We start from the raw sequence: 27,873 nt of genomic DNA on the forward strand, positions 1-27,873 counted from the left end.
TGATTAGTTGTTAAGTGTGATTAAAAGATGGATTAACACGTCAGCAACTAAGATTAGGAGGTGCTAATGGTCTGACAAGTCATATTTATTTTCATGATTTATAACATGTTATAGATAGATTATAGATATATAGATTTATATCTATTTATATTTATATTTATATTTACTTATATTTATATTTACTTATATTTATATTTATCTTATTGTTATATTAATCGAGTCAACAGCAAACGTCGATTTTTTTAATAACTTGCCAGCCACTTAATGCCTAAATTGAACTTTAGACATGTTTAAAACCCATGAAAATTTGATTCTATTATTTTCATGGTGTCTCATACTTTTTTTAACCTACTTATTGGCCGGAGGTTCATTCGGAAGCAATCCCTCTATCCATAGAACATTGAGAGGGATGACCGTCTCTACTCTTGAGGTGTTTCACTCTCAGTGAAGAAATAACTTCTTTTTATTGTAGGATAAGAGAAGAATTGTCTATATCATACCTCCCTCATACCCTATATACGTGGGATTGGTTTTTTTGTTGTTGTTGTTGTTGTATATTTATATTTACGGTTGATGGTGGGTTTAGTAATAACATATACGTATCTGTAAACACAAAATAACACGGATAGTCCTTATGGTTTGTCCGAATTTGCTAGATGGTCCAACTTTTCTTTACTTACATTTTGCATATTCCAATAGTTTACATATCTTTCGTGGATAGTCGGATCTTTAATTGGACGTCAATTTTTCGTTAAGTAACCTTACATGTCCAACACATGAGGGTAATTTTATTATTTCAATTTCTTCTTCTTCTTTACTATTCAGCAGAACATGTCATCCGTTATTCTTCATTACCATCACCACTATATACTAATGCTTGTCGAAATTAAGCCTCGTGAGTAGTCAAATACAATAGTGTATAATGTTCATTATCGATTGGTCGATTCTGATACAATTTTTTGTATTGATTCATGTGACTTTAGTTTTAAAGTGCAGTTTTGGATGGATAAGGTATGGACCATACCTGACTAGGAATCAAGTCTCGCTTGTTTTTCTTTTTATAAATCCCACATGATGTGACGTTTAATTTCATGTGTAGTGGAGGATTCAAAGTTTTTTTTTCTTCTTCTGGTAACTATATATTTTGTTAGCGTTGAGGGTTTTGATGTTTCATCATTCGGTTGTTTTTGTATGGTGCTTGATCCTCCTTTCGAACTCGTTTAGTGTTTTGGTTTCTTTTTTTATTGCTGTTTAGCTCGATAGATTTTTGTAGTAGATGTTTGTTTTTGCGTGGGCCTCGTTGCCTTTGTTTGTATTTTTGTTGCAAGTTTTCATCTTTTTGATGAAGCTCGGGTTTAATAAAGTTAAACCTTTCAGCCAAAAAAAAAAAAACTATAAATTTTGTTTCACAGTTTTTGCTATATGGTAAACTATTTTTTTTAAAAAGAAATAGTAATAATAATATAATAATAATAACTGGATAATAATAGTGGTTACTACTCTAATCATCATGCGTTGGTTAATAGTATATAGGTAGATAAATAAATAAATTTGTGTGGTGTGGTATAGCCTTCAATGCTCACTTCTAATGCTCACTTCTGGTACTTGGAGAAACTTTTAATGATCGTTGATCCTTAATAATAAAAAATATTAGCTTAAATTTTCTATTGAATAACAACAACTAGTGATGCCTTCCAAAACGCTCTCAGTACCCTTCCCTCCTCTCCCAAATTCAAACACAAAAATTAACCATTATCAAGCCTCCGTTTCCATTTTCAATCCTACAAATATCTCCACAATTTCACAACCCATTCAGCCGATTCAAACTCAAACTTTATCTCATTCTTATGCCGATGCGGTGGCAGGAAATTCTCCGAGTTCGGCGCCTAAAGTCAACAACAACAGTGGTTATAAAACTAAACCCAGGGAAGATGGTTTTGGAGGTCATCAACACCACAAAAGTATATCAACTGTTTTCATTGGCAATTTGGCTAGAGCTATCAATCCTATGACTATTAGTTGTGCTTTTAGGAAGTTTGGGTAGATTCAAAACATAGCTTGGAGGTATGGTCGTAATTTTGCTTTTGTTAAATTCGCTAATTACGAACAAGCAGCTGTGGCGATTGAAAGCATGAATGAGATACCTCTTTTGGGCAATAGAATTAGAACTGGGCTTGCAAAATTTGATAAGAGCTCTTCAACCTCAAAGGAGAGGCCAAATTTTAACAAAAATAATGTTAATAGGGGACCGATTCAACTTCAAGTGAACGATGACATGAGGGAAGGGATGAATCGTAGTATTCTGCTCATCGATAAAGTGGAGATCTCAAAACCCAAGATTGCATAATGGCTTATTAATCGTAAGGAAAAAATTGACCAATGTTCTTTATGGGGCATCTATGGTGCTATTGTAAGATGTGCAGATGATGATAGTTATCAGAATCTTTGTCAAGGTCGGAGTGCAATGAGTAAAGGTAACGATTTCCTGAAAGTTATTCCAATGTCTGATAGAAGAAGCTTATTTTTGAGGTTCACATGGATTGAAATCAGAGGCTTACCTTTTGAGTATGGGGATATGGAGAATATTTCCAAGATTGTTCAAGAGATTGGGTCTATACTTTACTTTGCTAAATTGTCTTATGATTTGATTCAAGCTGAATCAATTTATGTGTTTGTGGAAACCAACGAGGCAAAACATATTGATAAAGTAATAAGCACAATGGTAAAAGACAAGAAGGTGGTGCACATTTGGGCTCGTGAAGTCAACAATAAATTTGATCCTCGGGAGCACATTGAATCCGATGACAATGAAGGTTTTATTGAAAGCATCAATAACGCCATCAACGATGGCTACGATCGTGAGAATGTTGAGACGAATGCTGACGACGTTCCAGATCCGGTTATTAATGACGAGGGTGCTGATGGTTTGGAGTCACCAAGAAAAGAACATGCAACTCCGATTAGGCAGTCTTGTGATGATAACGGTAACTGTGATTCAAATTTTGAATTACTGAAGGGTCAAACGGTTTTCAACTTAGATCCAGTGGATAATAGCGGTATAGCCAACCCTAATCTGAACCTTGAGGTCTACGAAAAGTACAAAGGATCTGTTTTGAAGAAAAAATTGGATACCGCGCCAGAAAAGTTGGTTTCAGTTACATCTTTTGAAGATAGAAACTCAAACGACCTGATTAATAACTTGGAAAGCACCTTTAAGGTGGCTGACAACTGCTCATCCCCTTATATGCTTTCTGTTCCCAATAAAGTCAATATTATAGAACCTAGTGTCAAAGTTGGTTGCCAAGCCCATTACACCTTCAAACCTTAAAAGTGCCAGATCTCTACATAAGCCCAACGAACATGGGCCTGTACAAGATAATAATATTTATGATGTGGAATTGCCAGCAGAAATGATTTTTTTTCACGCTGCAAGATACAAACCTGAGAAACAGGACTTGCAAAAATGCCCCACTTTAGATTGCAGGTGTAGTGACCCGTCCTAATTCATCTGGACGAAGTCTTCAACAGCTGGTCCCATTGCGAGGTTCTGACCTTTATATGCCATGAACGACTCCATGTAATATGAGCAAATGCACAACGGAAGATTTCTTTCATACCTGAGAATAAACATGCTTTAAAGTGTCAACCAAAAGGTTGGTGAGTTCATAAGTTTATCATAAAACAATAAAATTCTGTAATTTTGATAGACAACAAGATTTAAGTGTGCATGGTACAAATGGGCCCGAATCCTATACCCACCTGTAATGTACATGCAATATCTTTTAAATACAGTACACCTTACTCGTGTACGAAACCATTTTCATAAATCTTAGTAACCGTACACATATCTCGTGCACAAAATATCATACACATAACCTGTGTATAAAAATTATTCTCTCGATACATAACATTCACTTTGCTTTCATAGCTTGGCTTGGTAACCGACCTTAACATATAATGCGCATCAATAATATCCCCAAAACAGAACCTCTCGTCTGTATAATATATAAACTTCGAAGGACTAAACACCACGCCCACTAGCTCTTCCGTCTAGTTAATATTCTGGGTGGGGGTGTTAAACCCGATAGCTACCTTTAGGATTCGCGTGAATTAGGGTCATACCCGATTCTAATTCTTAGGTTACCAAGCAATAATAATCAGGGGAAAATATTCACAACAATTAGTGGCAATTATCACGTCCAACTAATTCAATAATAATCCACAGAACTTCTGTCTGCATAAAAATTCATTCGAGGAATGTTTTGCTTATGTCTATCTCGTTAAACATTTATAAAAGCATTTCATGTATTTTCAGTTCAAAATATATTTCAAAAGCATTTAATAAAGTAGTTATAAAAACAGTGCATGTATTCTCAGTCCCAAAAATTTAAAGAGTAAAAGGGAGCAAATGAACTCACAATACGATATTTTGTAGTAAAAATATGCATACGACGGAACTGAACAATGCAAGGTTGGTCTCTGATTCACGAACATATATCATTTATATATATATTAACACATATAATTGTAATCGAACGAATTTATATATTATTAGTGATATACTTGTTTTTATGTATTTCATTAGTAACTTAATTAAATGTATTTATTTTATATTCTTATAAATAAATAAAAATATTAATATAGTTTAGTTAAGTATATTTATATATGATTAATTTTTATTGTAGTAATGATAATAATATTAGTAGTAATATTGATACTAATAATAATAATAATAATAATAATAATAATAATAATAATAATAATAATAATAATAATAATAATAATAATAATAATAATAATAATATGGTTGTTATAAAAATAATAATGAAACTAGTAACACTAAAAATGATAATAATACTAATAATGTAACAATAATAATATAAATGTTAAAAATAATAAAATTTGGGATAATAATGATAAAAAATAATGATAATTCTAATAATTTTCAAAAATAATAATAGTTATTTGACATAAACTTAATTATACTTTTGCTTAATAATCATTATCTTATCATTAACCTATTTTAAATCATAAACTTAATCCTAAATATTATTTTTTAACCTAACCTTAAGATAATAATAATAATAATAATAATAATAATAATAATAATAATAATAATAATAATAATAATAATAATAATAATAATAATAATAATAATAATAATAATAATAATAATAAGAGTTTTAGTAATGACTACCTCAAAGGAGTAGCCCAAAAAAAATGCCCAAGTCCGGGTTTGAACCCGCGACGTTCCGCTAACCAGTTAACGCCTTTAACCATAACGCCTATGTGTTTCGATTCTGAACTAACACCCAACTTAAATTGTTTTTAACTTTTACTTCTGCATCCTTCTTTTTCTTTTTAAAAAAAATGCCCGAGCCCAGGCCCGAACCCGCGACCTCCCGCCAACTAGAAAACTCCATTAACCATCCGTCCGACTCATCTTTTCTGATTTAAGTCGCGATTATATTTATTTAGCCCATTTTTGTATCAGCCCAACCTCAAAAAATAAAAGACAGCCCATGTTACAAATAATGGCTCAAATTACTAATCACGGCCCAAGTATCAATTGATCAAGCCTAATACTGTAAACCCATTTAATGATTTAACACAGAGTCGATTAGCACCCCTTTGGTGTTGAGTTCTATCGTCAGAGATGAAAGAAACATAAACAATATCGCATCATGTCATACTAATATCATCAAACATTCATCATCATCGTGTATCATAAAAAAATATATATTTAAACGTCAATACCCCAATTTGGGTCGGCGACTTAGTCCCATTTTCATGTCTCGATGATTACTAATGTATTGATATGAATATTTAATCACACCCATGTTAACAAAGTTGTAACTGGACCTATCATCTTTATTATTAAAAATCTTTCCTCAACTCCCTTGTCTTCTACACATTAGGCTCATGATGACATGTTCACACAACTCCAGCCCGCTTAATATTTCAAATCCTAATTTTTAATCGAAGGAGGAGAAAGGTGGGTTTTGGGTTTGATTAATTGTGGTGATTCGAAGCAAAACAATAGTGAGCATAGCAAGAATAATAGTTGTAGCAGTGGGGTTTTGGGGATGAACGGTTGTGAATCCAAAACAGATATAGAATAATAGTAACGGTTTAGTTGTGATTTCATTTATTTTCTTCATTTAATCACCACATCAGCCAGTTACTTTGTTTAATGGATCATGAAGCCCAAAGATCTCAATCCATCAAACACTTCGACCCAAGAACAATATTATGAGTCCAAACTATACTCAAGCTTACAACACACAACCCGTTACATTGAACTTGTAATATACGAGTACTAATTCTTCTATATGTTTTAGAAAGATAATAAAAAAGGTTCCTATAGTCAGGAACATAGGATGCTGAATAGAAGTAGGTAACACAAAGTGTACAGCGTAGCATTCCAAAAGAAAAAGAATCGTGTTCACGGTTCAAAATGAATTATGGTGGCCCAACCAAAACACTTTGCACAATACTAAATTAGGTGCTTATATTAATCAAGTGGTTGCTTGATTGTAATTTGTCGCCCAATAACTACACAATAAGCATATTTGGAACACTTTCTATAATATATAATATCATCAAGTTGCTAATGCCTCACAAATATTCAAGGTTGTGTTCGTTTATGCCTGCTTTGCTAGAAAAACATAGAAATATAGCAGCAATAATCGAGCATCAAAGCAGTAGCAGGTAAGGCTTGTTTGGCCTGGTCCGTTTGATAGAAACTAAATTAGAAGGCAGGTGTAGCAGTGGTGTATAAGTGGTTGTTCTTGATGGAAGTCATGTTTGTGTGGTGTGTGTTTTGGGTCTTGATTACTAACGAGAATCTTACTAGTAAACGGGTGAGGATTAGGTTTGAACACGTTATGATTATAGTGGTATTGTGGAGTGAAGAAAGGAACCGAAACAGAAATGATTGATATATATATTGAGAGGTGTCGACATGAAGAATCAATCCGAAGAGATTCCAACAAAATAAAAGGAGATTGAGAAGGTTGACAGAAGTATTCGAGCCAGGAGTAAAAAACAAGAAAAAGAAAAGTAGATAAAGATGTGCAACTGAATTTATCACAATATGTGATTGATCAATTGTCTTATAGCTGTAAGTTATTCAACTCAATTACTATTAACAGACAGGAAGGACACTTGAATCGATGTAAAACAGATTCCCTAATTTTTATTGATTTTTCTTCTTTTGTTTCTTCCTAAATTGTATCAGTTATAGAATGTAAAAGAGAGAGTAATACAGTAATAAGATTCGTTTACAGTTTGTTTTGTAGCTTTGATTCGTTCGACAACATATCTTCTGTCAGGAAAAAATAGAAAAGTAAAACAGACTTTCAATACAATTTGTTTGATTCCTATTATTGAATTTTGATTTGTACGATTTTAGAGATAAGAAGAAAAAATTAAACACAGTATGATAGATACATGAAACTGATTCGTACCAATTATCTATCATTGATTTCAATGAATTTTGTTTTGTTTATGTGAATGGATCGATCAGGTAAAAATCAGGAATAGATAAATAAGAATAAAGAAACAATAAAAGTTGAGTATGACTCTCAACTGAATTTTGTTTATGTCTGTGGATTTAGATTTGCCCAGTACAAGTTTACAGACAGAATTTTTAACTTGATGGTAATGTATAACAAAATATTGGATTCTAGTATTAATAAATAAATAAGTATAATAATAATAATAATGCCAATAATCCTAATCATAATAATTATGTAAATGATGATAATAATTAATAATAATATTAACAAAAATAAATATAAAAAGAAATATAAAAAATATAATATAATAATAATTTACATTATTTTTATAATAATAATAATTCATAGTTAAAATAATGATTTTTAATAATAATAATATTTAATAATAATAATAATAGTAATAATGAAGATATAATAAGTTACATGTTTTCATTTTCATATAATGATATTAATAATACTGATATTGATATTAATATGAATAGTAGTAATAAAAGCAATAATAATATTATTATAACAAATATATTTTCAACTTGTAATTACATTTAATATATTAATGTTACAGTTTATTAATTATGTAATTATATCATTCATTATATGATAACATTATTTAAATATTTGCTACTTATACATTTTATATATATTAAATTTATATATATACATATTTATTTACAAGTACAAGTTCATGAATCGTCGGGAATGGTCGAAGATCAATTGAATATATGAAAAGTTCAAAATTTTTTGAGACTCAATATTACAGACTTTGCTTATTGTGTCGAAATCATATAATGATTAAGTTTAAATTTGGTCTAAAATTTCCGGGTCATCACAGTACCTACCCGTTAAAGAAATTTCGTCCCGAAATTTGAGTATTTATAGTTGGAATTGAAATCGAGAATATTTTGGTACCAGATTTGATCTCCGATTCATAGTGGAAAAATTTTAATCAACAAAGAATGTTTCATCGAAGAAGAAAATGATAAAATTAGAGATTTTCTTCGAGGTTGATACGTAGATAGTTTTATGAGTGATTTTCTCGGGTCGAGTTCGGTTTTATGATGAATATAAGAGTCAAGTATTATGATTCATGATGAATACAAGTCAAGTAACATGGTTCATGGTGATGGTAATGTTGATCAAGTATTACCATTATCACGTTCCATTAGAACCTCCGCATAACTTACTGTAATATAATCACGTTGATCAAGTGTCATTATATTACATCAACTCATGCTTTCATTCCAATATTACTCGAGAATATCCAAGGATTTAAACTTCAGTGTTTCACTGAAATCTAGAAGTCAAAACAGTTTTCGATATGATGTACTAAGGATAGAATGACAGCGAAGATAATCACGAACAAAAACGATATAAAGATACCTTCGGAAATGTTGAGGATATTTACGACTAAGGAAGATATAACGATATCATAGAAATATTGAAGATATTATAATGTAGAAAGCAGATTTCGATGTTTTTCCGAGCTTTTTCCACGTACCATTCTTTTATTATCAAACTTTTGATTGTTATAGTCATCAATAGTTTTTGCTGCTTTATCAGTTCTTTTAATACTCCGAGAATTGATTTCGTAAATTGGGGTGCTTATTCAGAATTTCAGAATGGAAGATCATAATTCTAAAAGATACATGTTATATGTATACATATAATTGTTGATGTAGAAATGCTGCGAGATTCAAAATAATGATTGAATCTTTTTGGTATGACAACTATCGTCACAAGATGCAGATGGGCACAGGATGGGGTTTCGACAAATATAATGATTTTTCGTAAAGTCAAAGATCAATGAAGTTGCCGGTAAGTTTACTGCTAATATGATGAGATATAAAGGGTTCTCCGATAACAATGACGAAAGGCAAACTTATATATCGAAGTTATAATAAGGCTAATCTGAATGAAAGTCGAAGTTGATTTGCTGGAGCTGTGATAAAATTGGCTAATTTTGAAAAGGTATTGTAAAGTTATTTTCGGTAATAACACGCCAATGGATCTGGGACAGTTTTGAATTCAAAGTATGGCTTCGAAAGATGTAGGAATCTAAAAGTGATGTCTTCTGTTAAATCTTGACTTGGATTTTGATCGGTCAAAATCCGAATATGAAATTAAATTTGAATGAAAATAGTTGTTCTTTGGTGAACGGATACGTATATGTGTGGTTGTATGTAGGATAGTAAGTGACCGTTGAAACGGATTTGAAGAATGTACATTGTAACATATTAATGTGAAATCTAAATATTCCTCGAGTATTACCTACCCGTTAAAATATTTTCACCATTAACAGTTTGTACAAGAGAATTTTTAATTACAATCTTTATGAAAATATATGTACATATATATTTTCTTCAAATGTAATCATGGATTTAATGAGTTAATATGATATTAAACTCATTTGATTTATGGTTAGAACTAGAGTACATAATCTCTAAAACATTAGAGATTACATAATTGCCATGAGGAACGAAGATTATGATGTAGAACGAAGATAAAGTAAATAGAACGATAGATAGAACGAAGATAAACGATATAGAACGATATGTAAAACGATGAATAGGTTCGAGGTATTGATTGTGATATTGAAGCGTGTGATGTTGAAATTTGGGTTGTTGGGGATACTGGTGTTGATGTTGGTGGTACTGTTGGTGCCGGTGATGTTGCTGAAGCTAGTAAGCTTTGCACCATATTCTCCAAATTGATTACTCGAGTGCGAAGCTCGTTGGCTTCTTACATTACTCCAGGATGATTGGCGGTTGAACAAGGAAATGAATAAGGTTTAGAATTATAGATATTATGTAATCGTTGAGAGCTATTCTGAAAATGAGGGTGAAAATGGTGTTTCGAACTAGTTGGCCTGTAAGTGCTTCAGGTTCTTTGCCAAGAGGTGAATTTGGCTGGTGGAAAATATTACCTTCTTCTTGTCTCCAATGATTAAGTACACTACGACCTCATCCCCAATTCATCCAGAATTGATGATGGCGTGATCCATTCCGGTTACACTGTTTTCGGAGCTCGAGTGGAAATCCATATCGGAATAGCTGTCGGAATCTGAGGAACTTGAACTGGTTGCAGAATTCATCTTGCACGGTTAGGTAAAGGATTTTCGATATGAAATGATTTTCGGATATCGGATAATATTCCAGTTACAAAGAATACCTAATACCTATATATAGTACAGAAGATCCCGTAGATTACGGAGGGAATTAAGGAAACGTGTCAGACAAGGTTTAATGTGATGGGATATGAATTTGTCTGTACACCATCTATGCAATAATTGCAATAAGACGTGTCGAGACTGAAAATGATAGGTAGATATTTTTCGACAAAGAATGGTAAGCAAAACTTTTGACATGCATACCAGGTTTAAGTCTAGACTCATTAATTATCCTAAAAACTACTAGGTCGAAGTCCAGACTCATTAATGCATCCAAACAACTACTAGTTAGACACACTAATGAAAGACCTGGTTCGCTAAGACCACCGCTGTGATACCAAATGTAGTGACCCGTCCTAATCCATCTTGACGAAGTCTTCAACAGCTGGTCCCATTGCGGGGTTCTGACCTCTATATGCCATGAACGTCTCCATGTAATATGAGCAAATGCACAACGGAAGATTTCTTTCATACCTGAGAATAAACATGCTTTAAAGTGTCAACCAAAAGGTTGGTGAGTTCATAAGTTTATCATAAAACAATAAAATTCTATAATTTTGATAGACCACAAGATTTAAATGTGCATGGTACAAATGGGCCCGAATCCTATACCCACTTGTAATGTACATGCAATAACTTTTAAATACAGTATACCTTACTCGTGTACGAAACCATTTTTCATAAATCTTAGTAACTGTACACATATCTCGTGCACAAAATATCATACACATAACCTGTGTATAAAAATTATTCTCTCGATACATAACATTCACTTTGCTTTCATAGCTTGGCTTGGTAACCGACCTTAACATATAATGCGCATCAATAATATCCCCAAAACAGAACCTCTCGTCTGTATAATATATAAACTTCGAAGTACTAAACACCACGCTCACTAGCTCTTCCGTCTAGTGAATATTCTGGGTGAGGGTGTTAAACCCGGTACCTACATTTAGGATTCGCTTGAATTAGGGCCATACCCGATTCTAATTCTTAGGTTACCAAGCAATAATAATCAGGGGAAAATATTCACAACAATTAGTGGCAATTATCACATCCAAGTAATTCAATAATAATCCACAGAACTTCTGTCTGCATAATAATTCATTCGAGGAATGTTTTGCTTGTGTCTATCTCGTCAAACATTTATAAAAGCATTTCATGTATTCTCAGTTCAAAATATATTTCAAAAGCATTTAATAAAGTAGTTATAAAAACAGTGCATGTATTCTCAGTTCCAAAAATGTAAAGAGTAAAAGGGAGCAAATGAACTCACAATACGATATTTTGTAGTAAAAATATGCATACTACGGAACTGAACAATGCAAGTTTGGTCTCTGATTTACGAACCTATATCATTTATATATTTATTAACACATATAATTGTAATCGAACGAATTTATATATTATTAGTGATATACTTGTTATTATGTATTTCATTAGTAACTAAATTAAATGTATTTATTTTATATTCTTATAAATAAATAAAAATGTTAATATAGTTTAGTTAAGTATATTTATATATGATTAATTTTTATTGTAGTAATGATAATAATATTAGTAGTAATATTGATACTAATAATAATAATAATAATAATAATAATAATAATAATAATAATAATAATAATAATAATAATAATAATAATAATAATAATAATAATAATAATAATAATAATAATAATAATAATAATAATGTGGTTGTTATAAAAATAATAATGATACTAGTAACACTAAAAATGATAATAATACTAATAATGTAACAATAATAATATAAATGTTAAAAATAATAATATTTGGGATAATAATGATAAAAAATAATGATAATTCTAATATTTTTCAAAAATAATAATAGGTATTTGACATAAACTTAATTATACTTTTTCTTAATAATCATTATCGTATCATTAACCTATTTTAAATCATAAACTTAATCCTAAATATTATTTTTAACCTAACCTTATCATAATAATAATAATAAATATAATAATAATAATAATAATAATAATAATAATAATAATAATAATAATAATAAAAATAATAATAATAATAATAATAATAATAATAATAATAATAATAATAATAATAATAATAATAATAATAATAATAATAATGAAATAATAATAAGAGTTTTAGTAATGACTACCGAGTAGCCCAAAAAAAAATGCCCAAGTCCGGGTTTGAACCCGCAACGTCCCGCTAACCCGTTAACGCCTTTAACCATAACGCTATGTGTTTCGATTCTGAACTAACACCCAACTTAAATTGTTTTTAACTTTTACTTCTGCATCCTTCTTTTTCTTTTTAAAAAAAAATGCCCGAGCCCAGGCTCGAACCCGCGACCTCCCGCCAACTAGAAAACTCCATTAACCATCCGTCCGACTCATCTTTTCTGATTTAAATCGCGATTATATTTATTTAGCCCATTTTTGTATCAGCCCAACCTCAAAAAATAAAACACAGCCCATGTTACAAATAACGGCTCAACTTACTAATCACGGCCCAAGTATCAATTGATCAAGCCTAATACTATAAACCCATTTAATGATTTAACACAGAGTCGATTAGCACCCCTTTGGTGTTGGTTTCTGTCGTCAGAGATGAAGGAAACATAAACAATATCGCATCATATCATACTAATATCATCAAACATCCATCATCATCGTGTATCATAAAAAAAAATATATTTAAACGTCAATACCCCAATTTGGGTCGGCCACTTAGTCCCATTTGCATGTCTCGATGATTACTAATGTATTGATATGGATATTTAATCACACCCATGTTAAAAAAGTTGTAACTGGACCCATCATCGTTATTATTAAAAAGCTTTCCTCAACTCCCTTGTCTTCTACACATTAGGCTCATGATGACATGTTCACACAACTCCGGCCCGCTTAATATTTCAAATCCTAATTTTTAATCGAAGGAGGAGAAAGGTGGGTTTTGGGTTTGATTAATTGTGGTGATTCGAAGCAAAACAATAGTGAGCATAGCAAGAATAATAGCTGTAGCAGTGGGGTTTTGGGGATGAACGGTTGTGAATCCAAAACAGATATAGAATAATAGTAACAGTTTAGTTGTGATTTCGTTTATTTTCTTCATTTAATCACCATAGCAGCCAGTTACTTTGTTTAATGGATCACAAAGCCCAAAGATCTCAATCCATCAAACACTTCGACCCAAGAATAATATTATGAGTCCAAACTATACTCAAGCTTACAACACACAGCCCGTTACATTGAACTTGTAATATACGAGTACTAATTCTTCTATATGTTTTAGAAAGATAATAAAAAAGGTTCCTATAGTCAGGAACATAGGATGCCGAATAGAAGTAGGTAACACAAAGTGTACAGCGTAGCAGTCCAAAAGAAAAAGAATTGTATTCACGGTTCAAAATGAATTATGGTGGCCCAACCAAAACACTTTGCACAATACTAAATTAGGTGCTAGGTGCTTATATTAATCAAGTGGTTGCTTGATTGTAATTTGTCGCCCAATAACTACACAATAAGCATATTTGGAACACCTTCTATATTATATAATATCATCAAGTTGCTAAAGCCTCACAAATATTCAAGGCTGTGTTCGTTTATGCATGCTTTACGAGAAAAACATAGAAATGTAGCAGCAATAATCGAGCATCAAAGCAGTAGCAGGTAAGGCTTTTTTGGCCTGATCCGTTTGATAGAAACTAAATTAGAAGCCAGGTGTAGCAGTGGTGTATAAGTGGTTGTTCTTGATGGAAGTCATGTTTGTGTGGTGTGTGTTTTAGGTCTTGCTTACTAACGAGAATCTTACTAGTAAACGGGTGAGGATTTGGTTTGAACACGTTATGATTATAGTGGTATTGTGGAGTGAAGAAAGGAACCGAAATAGAAATGATTGATATATATATTGAGAGGTGTCGACATGAAGAATCAATCCGAAGAGATTCCAACAAAATAAAAGGAGATTGAGAAGGTTGACAGAAGTATTCGAGCCAGGAGTAACAAACAAGAAAAAGAAAAGTAGATAAAGATGTGCAACTGAATTTGTTACAATATGTGATTGATCAATTGTCTTATAGCTGTAAGTTATTCAACTCAATTACTATTAACAGACAGGAAGGGCAATTGAATCGATGTAAAACAGATTCTCTAATTTTTATTGATTTTTCTTCTTCTGTTTCTTCCTAAATTGTATCAGTTATAGAATGTAAAAGAGAGAGTAATACAGTAACAAGATTCATTTACAGTTTGTTTTGTAGCTTTGATTCGTTCGACAACATATCTTCTGTTAGAAGAAAAATAGAAAAGTAAAATAGACTTTCAATACAATTTGTTTGATTCCTATTATTGAATTTTGATTTGTACGATTTTAGAGACAAGAAGAATAAATTAAACACAATATGATAGATACATGAAACTGATTCATACCAATTATCTATCATTGATTTCAATGAATTTTGTTTTGTTTATGTGAATGGATCGATCAGGTAAAAATCAGGAATAGATAAATAAGAATAAAGAAACAATAAAAGTTGAGTATGACTCTCAGCTGAATTTTGTTTATGTCTGTGGATTTAGATTTGCCCAGTACAAGTTTACAGACAGAATTTTTAACTTGATGGTAATGTATAACAAAATATTGGATTCTAGTATTAATAAATAAATAAGTATAATAATAATAATAATGCCAATAATCCTAATCATAATAATTATGTAAATGATGATAATAATCAATAATAATATTAACAACAATAAATATAAAAAGAAATATAAAAAAATATAATATAATAATAATTTACATTATTTTTATAATAATAATAATTCATAGTTAAAATAATGATTTTTATTAATAATAATATTTAATAATAATAATAATAATAATAATAGTAATAATGAAGGTATAATAAGTTACATGTTTTCATTTTCTTATAATGATATTAATAATACTGATATTGATATTAATATGAATAGTAGTAATAAAAGTAATAATAATATTATTTCAATAAATATATTTTCAACTTGTAATTACATTTAATATATTAATGTTACAGTTTATTAATTATGTAATTATATCATTCATTATATGATAACATTATTTAAATATTTGCTACTTATACATTTTATATATATTAATTTATATATATACATATTTATTTACAAGTACATGTTCATGAATCGTCGGGAATGGTCGAAGATCAATTGAATATATGAAACAGTTCAAAAATTTTTGAGACTCAATATTACAGACTTTGCTTATTGTGTCGAAATCATATAATGATTAAGTTTAAATTTGGTCGGAAATTTCCGGGTCGTCACAGCAGGTCTGCGTGTTCTGTATATAAGAGAAACTCTCTCAAGTCAAAGGCAATTGCTAAAAAAGATACATATGTTGCTGCTCACAGAAGTCCCTCGAAAGGACATAATAGAAAGAAGCAAAATCAAGGGAATTTAATGATGTGGTGGATGCAGATTCAAACCTTTCGGATGAATTAGAGCGCTCAGATGATGATGTAGAGGAACGATTTCAAGGTGTTCAATAGAATCATTTCGCCAGCAAGCCAATTAAAGTCAGCGGAAAGGTATTAAACCCTAAGAAAAATAAAGGGTGAAAGAAAGATGTGGAGGAATGTATGGGATATTTAGAAAGCATGTTCGATAGTAGTAGTGAACGTCCGATTAAACCGAAGCAATGAAGATAGCTACATGGAATTCTAGGGGTAAAAGTTACATGGTAAGAAAGGGGTCAAAGTTGGTTGATTGCAATCTATTGTAGTAGTTTGTAACCAAAGAAGTTTGAAATTTAAAAATGATTCAAGTCGGCCTGATTGGATGCGATTTAAGCGATCGACTCACCTAAGGCAAAGAGGGTAATAACGAAGATCAAAATAGCACCAGGCAAGAAGATGGGAAACGGATGCTTCAAAGTAGAATGAATCGGTTGCGGTTTGGTGTGAATTTTTTCACAATATGGCACGTTTAAGGAATAACGCTTCGGTTATAGTGGGCCTTCATATTGGGGAGTCATGGGTCAAAATTCCTGTTGCAATAAAGGGTATGTTATGGACTTATTTTCTCCTCTGTTTGTCATCCATAATGAAAATCATAATGGTTTGGAGTGACATGCAGTGGACTTTCCCATCTTGATGCTCTACAGGCTACTTTTTTTTGAAAGTCAATTCATGGAAAATGAAGTTTGGCAAGTTTTATAGAATTTGGAATGCTATAATCCAGCTGGTGTTTTATGGGGTCTATATTTGTTGGTTGCTAATGTGAGAAGATGTTTAGTTTTTTCAATTTATTTGCATGTATGCTTTGTAGTGTGTTTCGATTTGCTTGTTCTAGTGATGGCTGTACCATGTGGGCATGTATGTTGTAAGTCTAGTGTGCAGGCCAGTTTGAACTCTTCATGTAATCTCCAATTTTTCACAATTTCGTGAAAAATTTATATCAATTTATTTCCTTGTTTTTTGCCAAAAAAAAAAAAAATTAAAAAAAATATTAGCTTTAAAAAGAACATAATTTTTTTTGACTTTATTCGCGGGTCATAGGTATGTATCCCTGAGAACTAATAAACATATTAGTTAATATATATACATGTTGTAAACTTGCGGGTCGTGAGCCGGGTCATGCGCACGTGTGAAATAATATACCCGTTGACGGGTAACGGGCCCTGGCATGTCACTTTTTTTCCTGACAAGCTGATCGCGGATATTAAAGATATGTGTCTTTTACTCGCGGGTGTCATCCCTAATTGGCCCTTTAATCTAATCGACATGCATGTCTATCTTGTTTTGAAGATGCTAAGACTATCCGTAATGAGGCTTAAAAACTAATGAAAATTGGGCTTTAGTCAAGTCCTTACGGGAAAAAAGTGAGACCCAATCAACTACATCCACCTCATATTTATTTAATTATTTTATTTTTCACTCAACTGTTTTTTTAATGACGTAATCGACATTGAATGCTCTCATTTTTCAGTTACACACGCGTTAGAAGAAAACCCAATTCGCGACGATATTGGCAGTACCATCAAAGGTTGGAAAAACATCAAAGACCTTTTTAAATCGCATTGATGTTAGCAGTACCTTCAAAGGTTGGAAACTCCATGCTTGAAGTGAGAATTGAACCTTGGTTGGCAGTACCCCAAGTTGAATCTCACCCCATACCACTCAAGCCAAGCTTAGGTGATTCTTTCACTCAACTGTTAATCATATTCTACTATATTAATCAAACATTGTGTTGTAGCTCAAATGGTAGTGGTCTGCCTCTCTTAGCGAGAGATCAGGAGTTCGACTACGCTGGGCTGCAACATTGCATTCAATGTTATCTCTGACTTGAAGTATCCACCTAGGTCACCTTTCACTTAGTGTCGGGGCGCCCGGGGGGGGGGGGGGGGGGGGGGGGGGGGGGGGGGTTCACCGGCCATGCTCTCGAATTGGTTCGAGTTTCCTCCAGAGCAGTAGTTGGGGCCGGGTTATGCAACTACGGGAGATGAATGCGTGGGTGGTTTAGTCCCACTTGGTGATCCCAAACTGATGTCCAAAAAAAAAAAAAAAAGATTAATCAAACTTTCCCCAAATTTAACATCCACAATTATTCATATAAAAAATATAATGAGTTTTTTAGCGTGATGAGGCGATACGGAGAGCCTCCAACTCCTCTACATAAAAAATGTTAATGAGGTTGGCGTATTGGAACACAAAAGGCCTCGGGGGCAAGAATCAAGGTCGTATGGTTGGACATTTAGTAACTAAATTTCACATACATTTTATTGTTATCCAAGAATCAAAGTTGTTATCCAAGAATCAAAGGTTAATGAAGTGCGAGTACCGGTTATGAACGAAATTTGGAAGCATAACCTTTATAGAGGTGATCATGGGTCCTTCCCATGTTAATGTCTCTTTAAGTGGGTCTCCGTTTGTAAATCGAAAGAGAGTATAAACTGAAAAGAGTTGTAGCTTATAGAGATTCGCTCTTGATTGTAGGGACTCGAGAATATTTTCCAAAAACTACTAACTTGATGAGCTTAAACGTCCATTTAATAGAAGGCAAGGCGGATTCTATTTTTTGGTCGCCCGCAATAGATGAATCTTATTCGGTTTCAGAAGGAGTACGGTTACTAATTAACGAAAGTGCCGATACAATTCTGGAGTGGGCAAGTTCGATTTGGTACAATCCTATACCTTCTAAAGTTCTCAATTTTCATTGGCTTGCTATTCAATGTTCGATTCCGTTCATAAATACACTTTCTCAAAGAGGTATTCTTCACAACTGTCAAAACGTAGCTTGTTTTATTGTTTCACATAGATAGAAACGGTATATCACTTGTTATTACATTGTCCATGAGCTATCTAATATGGTCGGACGTCTTTTGGTGGTGGAGTATAAGGTGGGTAAGGCCATTTACGTTAGCTTCTTTCACTCAAGATTGGACTTCGGGAATGGGTATTAAAGGCGCAAAATTTGGCGTTTAATTGGTCCAACTACAATTTGGTTCATTTGACTTGCTAGAAATAATGCTCTTTTTAACATCGAGTTTACATGTTGGACGACTATAGCCATGGGCGAACTTGTGAAGGGGCATGGTGGAGCACTCGCCCCTAGTGGATTTGCAATTTTTAGTGCAAACTTTTTTGATTTTTCAATTTTGTCCTCGGTGGATTTTTTTTGCCCCAAACCCTTCGTAATTTGCCCCAAAACCTCCATATTTTGCCTCAAAATCTTCGTATTTTGTCCAAAAACCTCCAAATTTTACTAAAAAAACTATATATTTTGCCCCAAAACCTCCATATTTTGCCAAAAAAATCCTTACGTTTAAAAAGAAAATTTTGTGTCCTCGATGAAAAAATTTTCTGGCTCCGCCACTGACTATAGTAATAAAGTTTTGATTAAGTTCGAATGGGCAACAAACACAAAACTATGTTATCCACATCAATTCTACATATGAGACTAGAATCCAAGGGTTTTACTCTAAAAGACAATAGCAGTTTGGATCTTGTTCGTTACAGCTTCATATCCAGATTATTGCTCACTATTGTTTAGGCTTTTAAGCTTTTTTATTTCATTATGTTCTTTGTAGGATTCACTTGTATTTATTCAAGCCTTAAGTCCAATTGTTATAATGGACATTAAACGGGCTTCTAGTATATTGGGCTAAGTCATTTCTTGGATAGCTGGTTCTATCTTGTTTTATGGCAACAAAAAAAGAAAAAAAGAAAAATTAAAATTACATCTCATTAAAAAGTGACACTACCATATCATGGTTAAAAACTCTCGAAACCTCAAAAACCCTCAAATTTGTCTCCATATCACGTCGCGGTAACTTGATTATATGAATTGACTCGTCGTTTGTTTGATACACGTAGCCCTCATGATCGGGCATGTTGCAATTGGTTAAAGTCGATAAGAAAAAGACATCAACGCAAAACCATCAAAACTACGAGTCCCTACCACGACAAATGAAGAAAAGGCCACATATTTCAATGGTACGACTCCTTTAATAACACTCTTTACTGATTTACATTTATTTTCTTCAGAATTTACCTTGAACAACTTTAAAATGTCAAATTTATAGATGTCATGATTTATTTCTGTTACATAAATTTGATTATACTTGTAGGATGTAAAGAATTAAAACGATAAAAACTGCTAATTTTTTTAAAGCTTAGTCCATAGGTTCAGCACACATATATTGTCATGCATGATAGGCTTTGTTTTGTGCCACTACATTTAGTTTGTGGTAGAGCTTTATCCAACTCATAATTTACTTGCTACGAATCGTTCTATGCAAACCACATAAACTCGACATCCATTTGTACACCAACGTGGCTTGAATAAGCCCGAAATTGACCCCCTTTGATTATATATAGTTCTCATTGTCACACTTTTTTATATCCACAATCATCTTTTCTAAACTTTTTTATTTAAATCATTTCTCTTGAACGTAATCATGTTAGAAGGCAAAGCTGTGATAGGGGAGACCGACATGCTTCAAACGATGCAAGACGATGCACTTCTACTCGCAGCTAAAGCACTTGACTTCTTTGATGTAACTGAAGCCACTGAAATAGCACGAGTCATTAAACAGGTATATATGAGATCATTTCTGATATCGCCTTTTTAGCCTTTTTGATATGCTTGAAGGTGTACTAAAAGTAATTTGAATGTTTATTGTTGTCTTCCATAACCTGAATAGGGAAAACCTTATCTGTTTACCCGTTTGGTTGCAGGAATTTGACAGGGTGCATGGAGGTGGATGGCAGTGTATTGTAGGGACCGATTTCGGTTCATTTGTGACTCATTGTTATGGATCTTTCATTCATTTCTCGATTGGGAGTCTTGCAATTTTGTTGTTTAGAGGATTGGCAACTCCAGAAATCGACGAGTTTTCAAGTTTGGACGCCGTAAAAGCATGATCATATCTTTTAACATTTTAGTGTTCTGTTAATTTCTTGTAACAAGTTCATTTACAAGTTGAAATCAAGAAGGAAATTAGTTAACATATTGCCTCTGTTCAGTTTTGTTCTATTAAAACAAATTAATATTTGTTGACAAAGAGTAGTTTGGAATCATAAAATTAAACAAATTGTTTAGATAATAAGCTCTTTATGAACCAAACATCAACTTATCCACACATTGTAATGACCTATTTAACTTATTTTGCTAAATATTAACAAAATATGACAACAAACATCAACCTATTCGAATTAGTTTATTCGGTTAAACACAAAACTTGGATCTTTTATGGAGATTCTCAAGCCTCTGTCACTAATAGGAGTTCACAACCATTGTCTCTTCATATATACACAAACATCGTCTTGTTTCAAAACTCGAATTCATCTGGATTAGGTTTTGGGGAGGTTAATAACGCCGTATAAAGCCTTAGCCTATCTTCCCCAAATGAAGAACACCTCGACAAAGGTCTCCTTGGCCTAATAAACGACAGCGAAGTTAGAGTAAGCCTATGTTTATACCTTCTCCAAGCCAACTGAATTGCAACGGCCGCCCAAGTCCTCCAACCCGGTGAATAATATCTCGCGCTCATTTTTAGTTTTTCGTTCACAAATGTGTATCTAAAATGCCGGGTGACGTACTTCACATCTTCACTATCTAGCCCAAAAGCTTCCGTGGTCTCGAGAGTGAATATCGTTGAGGATGATGGTGGCAATCTATCGATAAAAGGTTTCTTTAAACACCACGACAAGAGCTCGTCCCCACTAAAGTTTCCCGGCCCTAACATGCAATAACTCATGACACCATCGCGTAGAATTTGGCTACTTTGAAGATGTCCTCGTACTATAAATAACATTCTTTGTACCGGATTTCCTTCTCTAGTAACCTATACATTTAATCGAAAAGATATCATATGCAGGAAATTGGAATGTGGAGGTTAGAAATGTTAGGATTTAGATGAACTTACAGTTTCTCCTTTGGTGAAAACAAGGGGCTTAACACGGTCACATATGTTCTCGAGGACTAAACTATCCATATGTTGAAATAAGGGTACCTGAGTTAAACATTTCACACGCCGAGATTTCAGTTTCAAAACGCATAATTAGTTTCTCTATTACCCTCTCAAAATTCACTTTTTTTACATTTTCTGCCCATTTTATACATCTCTTGTGAGTATTATCCTCAAGATTCAATTAAGCTAGACTATGTATAATCTTTTAGAACAAAGAACCTACAATCTAACAGACATACTATTTATGGCAATCATGATTATATTCATTACCTTAAGACGCGTATTATGTTCATATCAATGTATTAATGTATATAATTAATAATTAATAATTAATGTACCTGTCGAACCAAGTCTAAACAGAGATGGTATTTGATATCTCTTCGAAGACCTTCGGGCAGGTTAGATATCATCTGACACTCATCCACTCCCCGCATTGCTGCCCAACTTTGTCGCTCGTAGTTTCTAACTCTTTGTCGAAGTTCATGAGGAAGGCGTTTCTTACTCATCCACCACTCCATGCTTCTCATTTTCAACTGCATCGCTTGTTTCTTCGAATTTGTTGCACGCAAAAAGACCTGTATATCCATACTTGGCTTTTTAATAAGTTAATAATGTAATTATATTATTTCAACCCGCGTATACGAAATCAACATCGTACCTTTATGTTTCCAATCAACATGGTGACTAAAAGGAGGCCAAGAGTAATTACAATGATCATGAATAGCGCTTCTAACCAATCTGTGGTGCTATCCAAGTTACCAAACGTACTGTTGCACTTTTCCAACTTTTGGATCATAATTCACATCAAACAAACAAAACATGCGAAAATAACAAAGTAGAAGGGGTTAACATGTACAAGCACCAAAATAAGGTGTTGCCAAAAGAATTTCCTAAAGAAAATAGTTACAGTTTTAGTACTTCAACTTTTATCCAGTTACGAGCTCCGTGCTACTGAATAGATCAACGGACTGAATATATTTTTTATGCAAAGAACAAGACATGGAAACATTATCCGTTTTCTCGTTTAGTAACTGCGACAAGCTTAGGTGCTACTAGAAGCCCTAGCGGTCATCATTTTTTAAGTATATGTATAATGACTTTAAAGATTATCTCTGCAGTACCTGAGATTCATAAGGCCCCAAAATAAGGGAAGTAGCATCTTCTCCATCCGATTTTCATTAGTAACAAGTTGAACGGTCCATTTAAGAGCTCCATAGCTGTCGGTATCCTCTATACAAGTAGACCTTGCGCTTTTGTTGTCACCCCATAACAATCTCGAACGGCCTCTCACTAGTTCTTTCGCTCCATAGTACATGAACTCTTCACATGTCAATATTCGCGACGTGCATCCATTTGTTTCCATGCATTTCTCCTTCAAACATTTTGTAGTCCTTTGTGCTCCTAACAAGTACCAACAAGCCCCCACGGCCTACATTGTTAGCACGTCGAAACAATATCAAGATCACTCCACGACGATCTGCTAACTAAATGATACTATATCTTAACTTAAACGATATATTTCTAGCAATTCAAGATGTTACATGTGATGCGACGAAATAGGCAACCAAGTTTAGAACAATTCCCCACCAAACGGTACCAAAAACGTAGCCGGATAAGCTTTGCATTCGTCTTAAAAAGCGAATAAAGTGATAAATCTTGGGTAAGAATTGGAAGAGGAACATGATCAAGAAAACCGTCATTACATATGTGGTTGAACCTTCTTGTAGCAATGCTGGAATCACCACCCATAATACAAGCTGCAATTATTAATTTATGCACTTCTATGGTCACATTGATAAACGAATAATTATTCCATTAAAATTATTCCAAAAAAATAGGGTGATGTAATTGTTATAGTTATTTTAGCCCCAAAACAAATTATTCCAATCAAATAATTTGATAAACAATCAAACATAACCAAGGTTGCGAAGTTTGCTAAATCAGATGTATTAAATTAAATCTCGGGGAATAATCAGGAATTTTAACACTGAACATAACGATTACCATTAAAACCAAAAAGTTTGTAAAAAATCAAACATAATACACAGGCTGCCAATGGGGCTTTGCCTCATTGGTCACCATGTTAACATGGTGTTCGAGGAGACCAAGGGTTCGAGTCTCGGGGGGGGGGGAGGGGGGATTTTCGTGAATTAACTCTAACCACTAACATTGCCTTTCAAAAAAAAAAAAAAAAAAAAAAAAAAAAACATAATACACAGGCTTCTAAAAATATCATCCTTTTGACTTCCTAAGATAGAAATTGGGTGATGTAATAGCAATAAAAGTACCATGCACTGCCAAAATGTACAAAACTAGAATATGTCATCTTTTTGGTGAAAAACGTGGTCCCTCGCGTACTCTGTTTTTATCATCTGTACACACGTACGTAGAGATCCGCTGTTTCATTCATGCGACAAACCATTTTATAAGTTTGTATATATTGATCCTTGATATATACGTCATATCTTTTAATAAATTCATTTGTGTGATAATATTTCAATGTACAATCTTAGTGAATTTATCAAAAAAAAAAAAAAAAAAAAAAAAAAAAAAAAGATGTAGCGAATATATCATCTATCGTAAACCAGTAGTGACTTTGAACATTCAAATTTTTTTTTTTTTTTTAGGAATATGAAATTATGAATAGTACAAACTTTAATTATTTTTCTTACTATAAACAAATCCATTTTGTATAATATTGCAAGCTGTTTTTAAATTATTCCGATATAATGCTTTTACATATTCTGTCTCTCTCTCTTTACTTCTTAGTTCTTAACATATATATCGAATATATCGATGTATCGATATCGATGTTGGTTATAATGTGTATTTACACGGGTGTCACTTGTCACTCATTCACAGTTTTCACATGTTCAAAACACGTGTAAGTTTTTTTTTCTTCTGGTTTTATTTCTTTTCTTTTTTGCTTTTTACTATACTAAATGCTTTTTCTTTTTTAAAAAGTATAACTATTAGGATTGAACATGAATTTCCTTTGAAAATGAAGCATCTAATTACTAAATCATCCATAAATTGATTCTAAAAAATTAAGCACTCAATTACTAGATACCCTTTACATTTACTATACTATACAAAATGTTACTTGGTACTACTCGTAATATTTAATTTAACCAAGTAAATTATATTGAATAAATTCTAGAAGTAGTAAAGAATAATAAAACCGGAAGGTTCCGTTGATTTATCCTTTACATAACACATGCAAATGTAACATCGCCCTCCAATTAAATATCAAATGCCCTCTCGAATAAGTAAAAAGATGCCCTAGTATGTGAAAATTTTAATATATATATATATATATATATATATATATATATATATATATATATATATATATATATATATATATATATATATAAGGGCAGGATCAATGGGGAAGTAACCAATCGGGGGAAGCGGGGGGAAGCAAAAATTTTTATTTTTATTTTTGTTTTATTTGAAATTTTTTTTCCGGCATCAAGATCACACGAAAATATGAACATTTAGAACAGACACTTCGTGATGAATGTTATTATTTAGGCGGGAAAACGATCGACAAAAATAATATTCAAGATAATATTGTTCGTGAAGAATATGAACGTTTTTTTTTTCTTCATGTTTTGGGAAGTAAAATTTAGCCCGATTTAGAGTTTAGGGTTTAGGGTTTGGTGTTTTGGGTTTATTCCATAAACCCAAAACACCAAACCCTAAACCCTAAACTCTAAACCTTTCGTGTTAAAAACTCAATCTAAATCCTAAATCTAAACCCTAAATCTAAACCCTAAACCCTAATATCTAAACCCAAATAGCTAAAACCTTAAAATACGCTCGAAAAACACGATAATTGGTATATATTACTTCTTCGAGCATTTTCCCGCAAAAAAAAACATTTATCACAAAGTGTCTCTACTAAATGTTCATATTTTCATCTCATCTATAATGTTCGTGAACAAAGTTTTTTCAAAAAACGAAAAAAAAAAAAAAATTTTGCTTCCCCCCATTTTCCCCTATTGGTTACTTTCCCTCTTGATCCTACCCCTATATATATATATATATATATATATATATATATATATATATATATATATATATATATATATATATATATATATATATATATATATATATATATATAATTTTATTAATACCATAAAAAATATAATATTTTTAAAACTTATAAATAAACTGATCATATTATATATTATTTGGATTATATTTTTTAAACTTTTTTATTTTAGGCCTTGTACCTTAGCACACCTTGAACGCCTTAAAATTCGATCCTTAAGTTTAAATTTATTTAATTGACCATTATTTAAAAATAACCGAGTACTTAACTTTTTAGAGTACGAAAAATAGAACCTGCGGTATCGGTAGTATAATAAATACATCAAGTAAAAACTGGTTCTTAGCCACCGCAACAAACCACCCAACCATATTCCGATGCTGACGTGGCAACGATACTCTCCACCACCTGTTCATCTTAAAATGCAGCCACATGCTCCACAGGTGCAACACATCCATCATACACCGTAACACCGTCACGGTGACCGCAAACCACCCGTCAACAAACACGCACATGCACGCCTCACTTATTGACAATGTGTAGAAAAAAAGCGGGTCGATGAACAAACTCATGATACAAACTAACAAGAAAACCCGGTTCCATTCTTGAACCCATGGTGATGTAGGGTCAAGTCCACGTGGAGAGCACGTTTCATGAATGGTTTTCGATTTGTACTCTTCTTGTTCTTCATCTTCTTCATCGGTTGTTATTTCGTCAGTGTAATAATAATCATGAGAAAGTTGATGAGTTGCCATGTGTGTGTTTGATTCAAGTTTTTATATGACTTATGATATTTTATATTTTATTTTGATGAGAGAAAGAATTGAAGTGGATATATCATATATACACACAAAAAAGTCGTAGGAAAAAGACGTGTAAATTTTAAATTTGTAACGGTGGAGACTAGACAGGTCGCAATACATAGTGAAAGTACTATTATACATTTTTGTTACTTATCTTTAAAATACATATTTTCTTAATTAGTTCACATAAAAGCTACCGATTGTCTTTATAGGAGAAAATAAACACATCTTTAGACCGTCTTTAATTTTAATGGACGTGTTAGCGTATTAATGGGTAGTGTGTGGTGATTAATGAGCATGTTATAAATTGATAAATAATCGGTGGCGTGCCGAATGACATGTTAATAGGTAAGGGTGTACTATTTTTTTTTTTTATTCTTTTTCATTTTGTTATTATATAAAATAATTTTAGTTTTTAATTTGTTTAATTACTTAAATTATTATTTTGTTATCATAATAACAAATTAATTTAATAAAACTAACTAAAATAAATATTAATAATACTATCACATTTAATAAAAAAGTCCTAAAATAAAAAATTACAATAATTAAAAATCCTAAACTTACTTTATCTTTTAAAAGTCCAAAAATATGAAAAATACAATGATATACGGAGTAAATATTAAACTCCTCGTGGTCGTCCTTATCTGACAATTGAATTAAGTTGCCATACTCTTCGAGCAAGTTCTTCTTCATCTTCAAGCAACGCCTCCTTTCCTTCAGGTTCGGTATGTTTGAGATGTCCAAGGACAACAAAAATTTTGTAGCTTCAAGTGCGGCTTTCATACATTCTGCCTTGGCTATTTGTCCATTTGTTGAAGCTTTTTGTGTGAAACTTCGTTCTTGTACGCGTTAACTTTTTCACGTAACTCC

General features: G+C 32.4%; 2 protein-coding genes across 2 annotated transcripts; one reads left to right on the top strand and one right to left on the bottom strand.

Annotated features, from left to right (window-relative positions):
* Window positions 1–20,556: 20,556 nt before the first annotated feature.
* LOC139886030 (uncharacterized) lies at window positions 20,557–21,174 on the top strand. Its single transcript, XM_071869769.1, has 2 exons — window positions 20,557–20,760; window positions 20,903–21,174. Exons 1-2 carry the CDS (start codon window positions 20,623–20,625, stop codon window positions 21,086–21,088), a joined length of 324 nt encoding a protein of 107 aa, XP_071725870.1. The 5' UTR covers window positions 20,557–20,622; the 3' UTR covers window positions 21,089–21,174.
* A 106-nt stretch (window positions 21,175–21,280) lies between these two features.
* On the bottom strand, window positions 21,281–26,988 carry LOC139886032 (cyclic nucleotide-gated ion channel 4-like). The gene is made up of 7 exons (XM_071869770.1): window positions 26,494–26,988; window positions 23,679–23,894; window positions 23,259–23,566; window positions 22,796–22,904; window positions 22,476–22,712; window positions 22,093–22,179; window positions 21,281–22,011 (listed from the first exon to the last, which is right to left on the bottom strand). Exons 1-7 carry the CDS (start codon window positions 26,950–26,952, stop codon window positions 21,496–21,498), a joined length of 1,932 nt encoding a protein of 643 aa, XP_071725871.1. The 5' UTR covers window positions 26,953–26,988; the 3' UTR covers window positions 21,281–21,495.
* Between the last annotated feature and the right edge of the window lie 885 nt (window positions 26,989–27,873).

The sequence above is a fragment of the Rutidosis leptorrhynchoides genome, chromosome 1 (assembly GCF_046630445.1).
Source record: "Rutidosis leptorrhynchoides isolate AG116_Rl617_1_P2 chromosome 1, CSIRO_AGI_Rlap_v1, whole genome shotgun sequence".
Classification (NCBI taxonomy): domain Eukaryota; kingdom Viridiplantae; phylum Streptophyta; class Magnoliopsida; order Asterales; family Asteraceae; genus Rutidosis; species Rutidosis leptorrhynchoides.

Bases quoted from the DNA above. Each gene is read 5' to 3' on its own strand.
- LOC139886030 (XM_071869769.1), top strand. From the start codon at position 20,623: ATGTTAGAAGGCAAAGCTGTGATAGGGGAGACCGACATGCTTCAAACG. The intron at 20,761-20,902 runs GTATATATGAGA...GTTTGGTTGCAG, and splicing joins TAGCACGAGTCATTAAACAG to GAATTTGACAGGGTGCATGG.
- LOC139886032 (XM_071869770.1), bottom strand. From the start codon at position 26,952: ATGGCAACTCATCAACTTTCTCATGATTATTATTACACTGACGAAATA. The intron at 23,567-23,678 runs GTAACATCTTGA...CTAACAATGTAG, and splicing joins CCTATTTCGTCGCATCACAT to GCCGTGGGGGCTTGTTGGTA. The intron at 22,012-22,092 runs GTAAGTTCATCT...TTAAATGTATAG, and splicing joins TTTTCACCAAAGGAGAAACT to GTTACTAGAGAAGGAAATCC.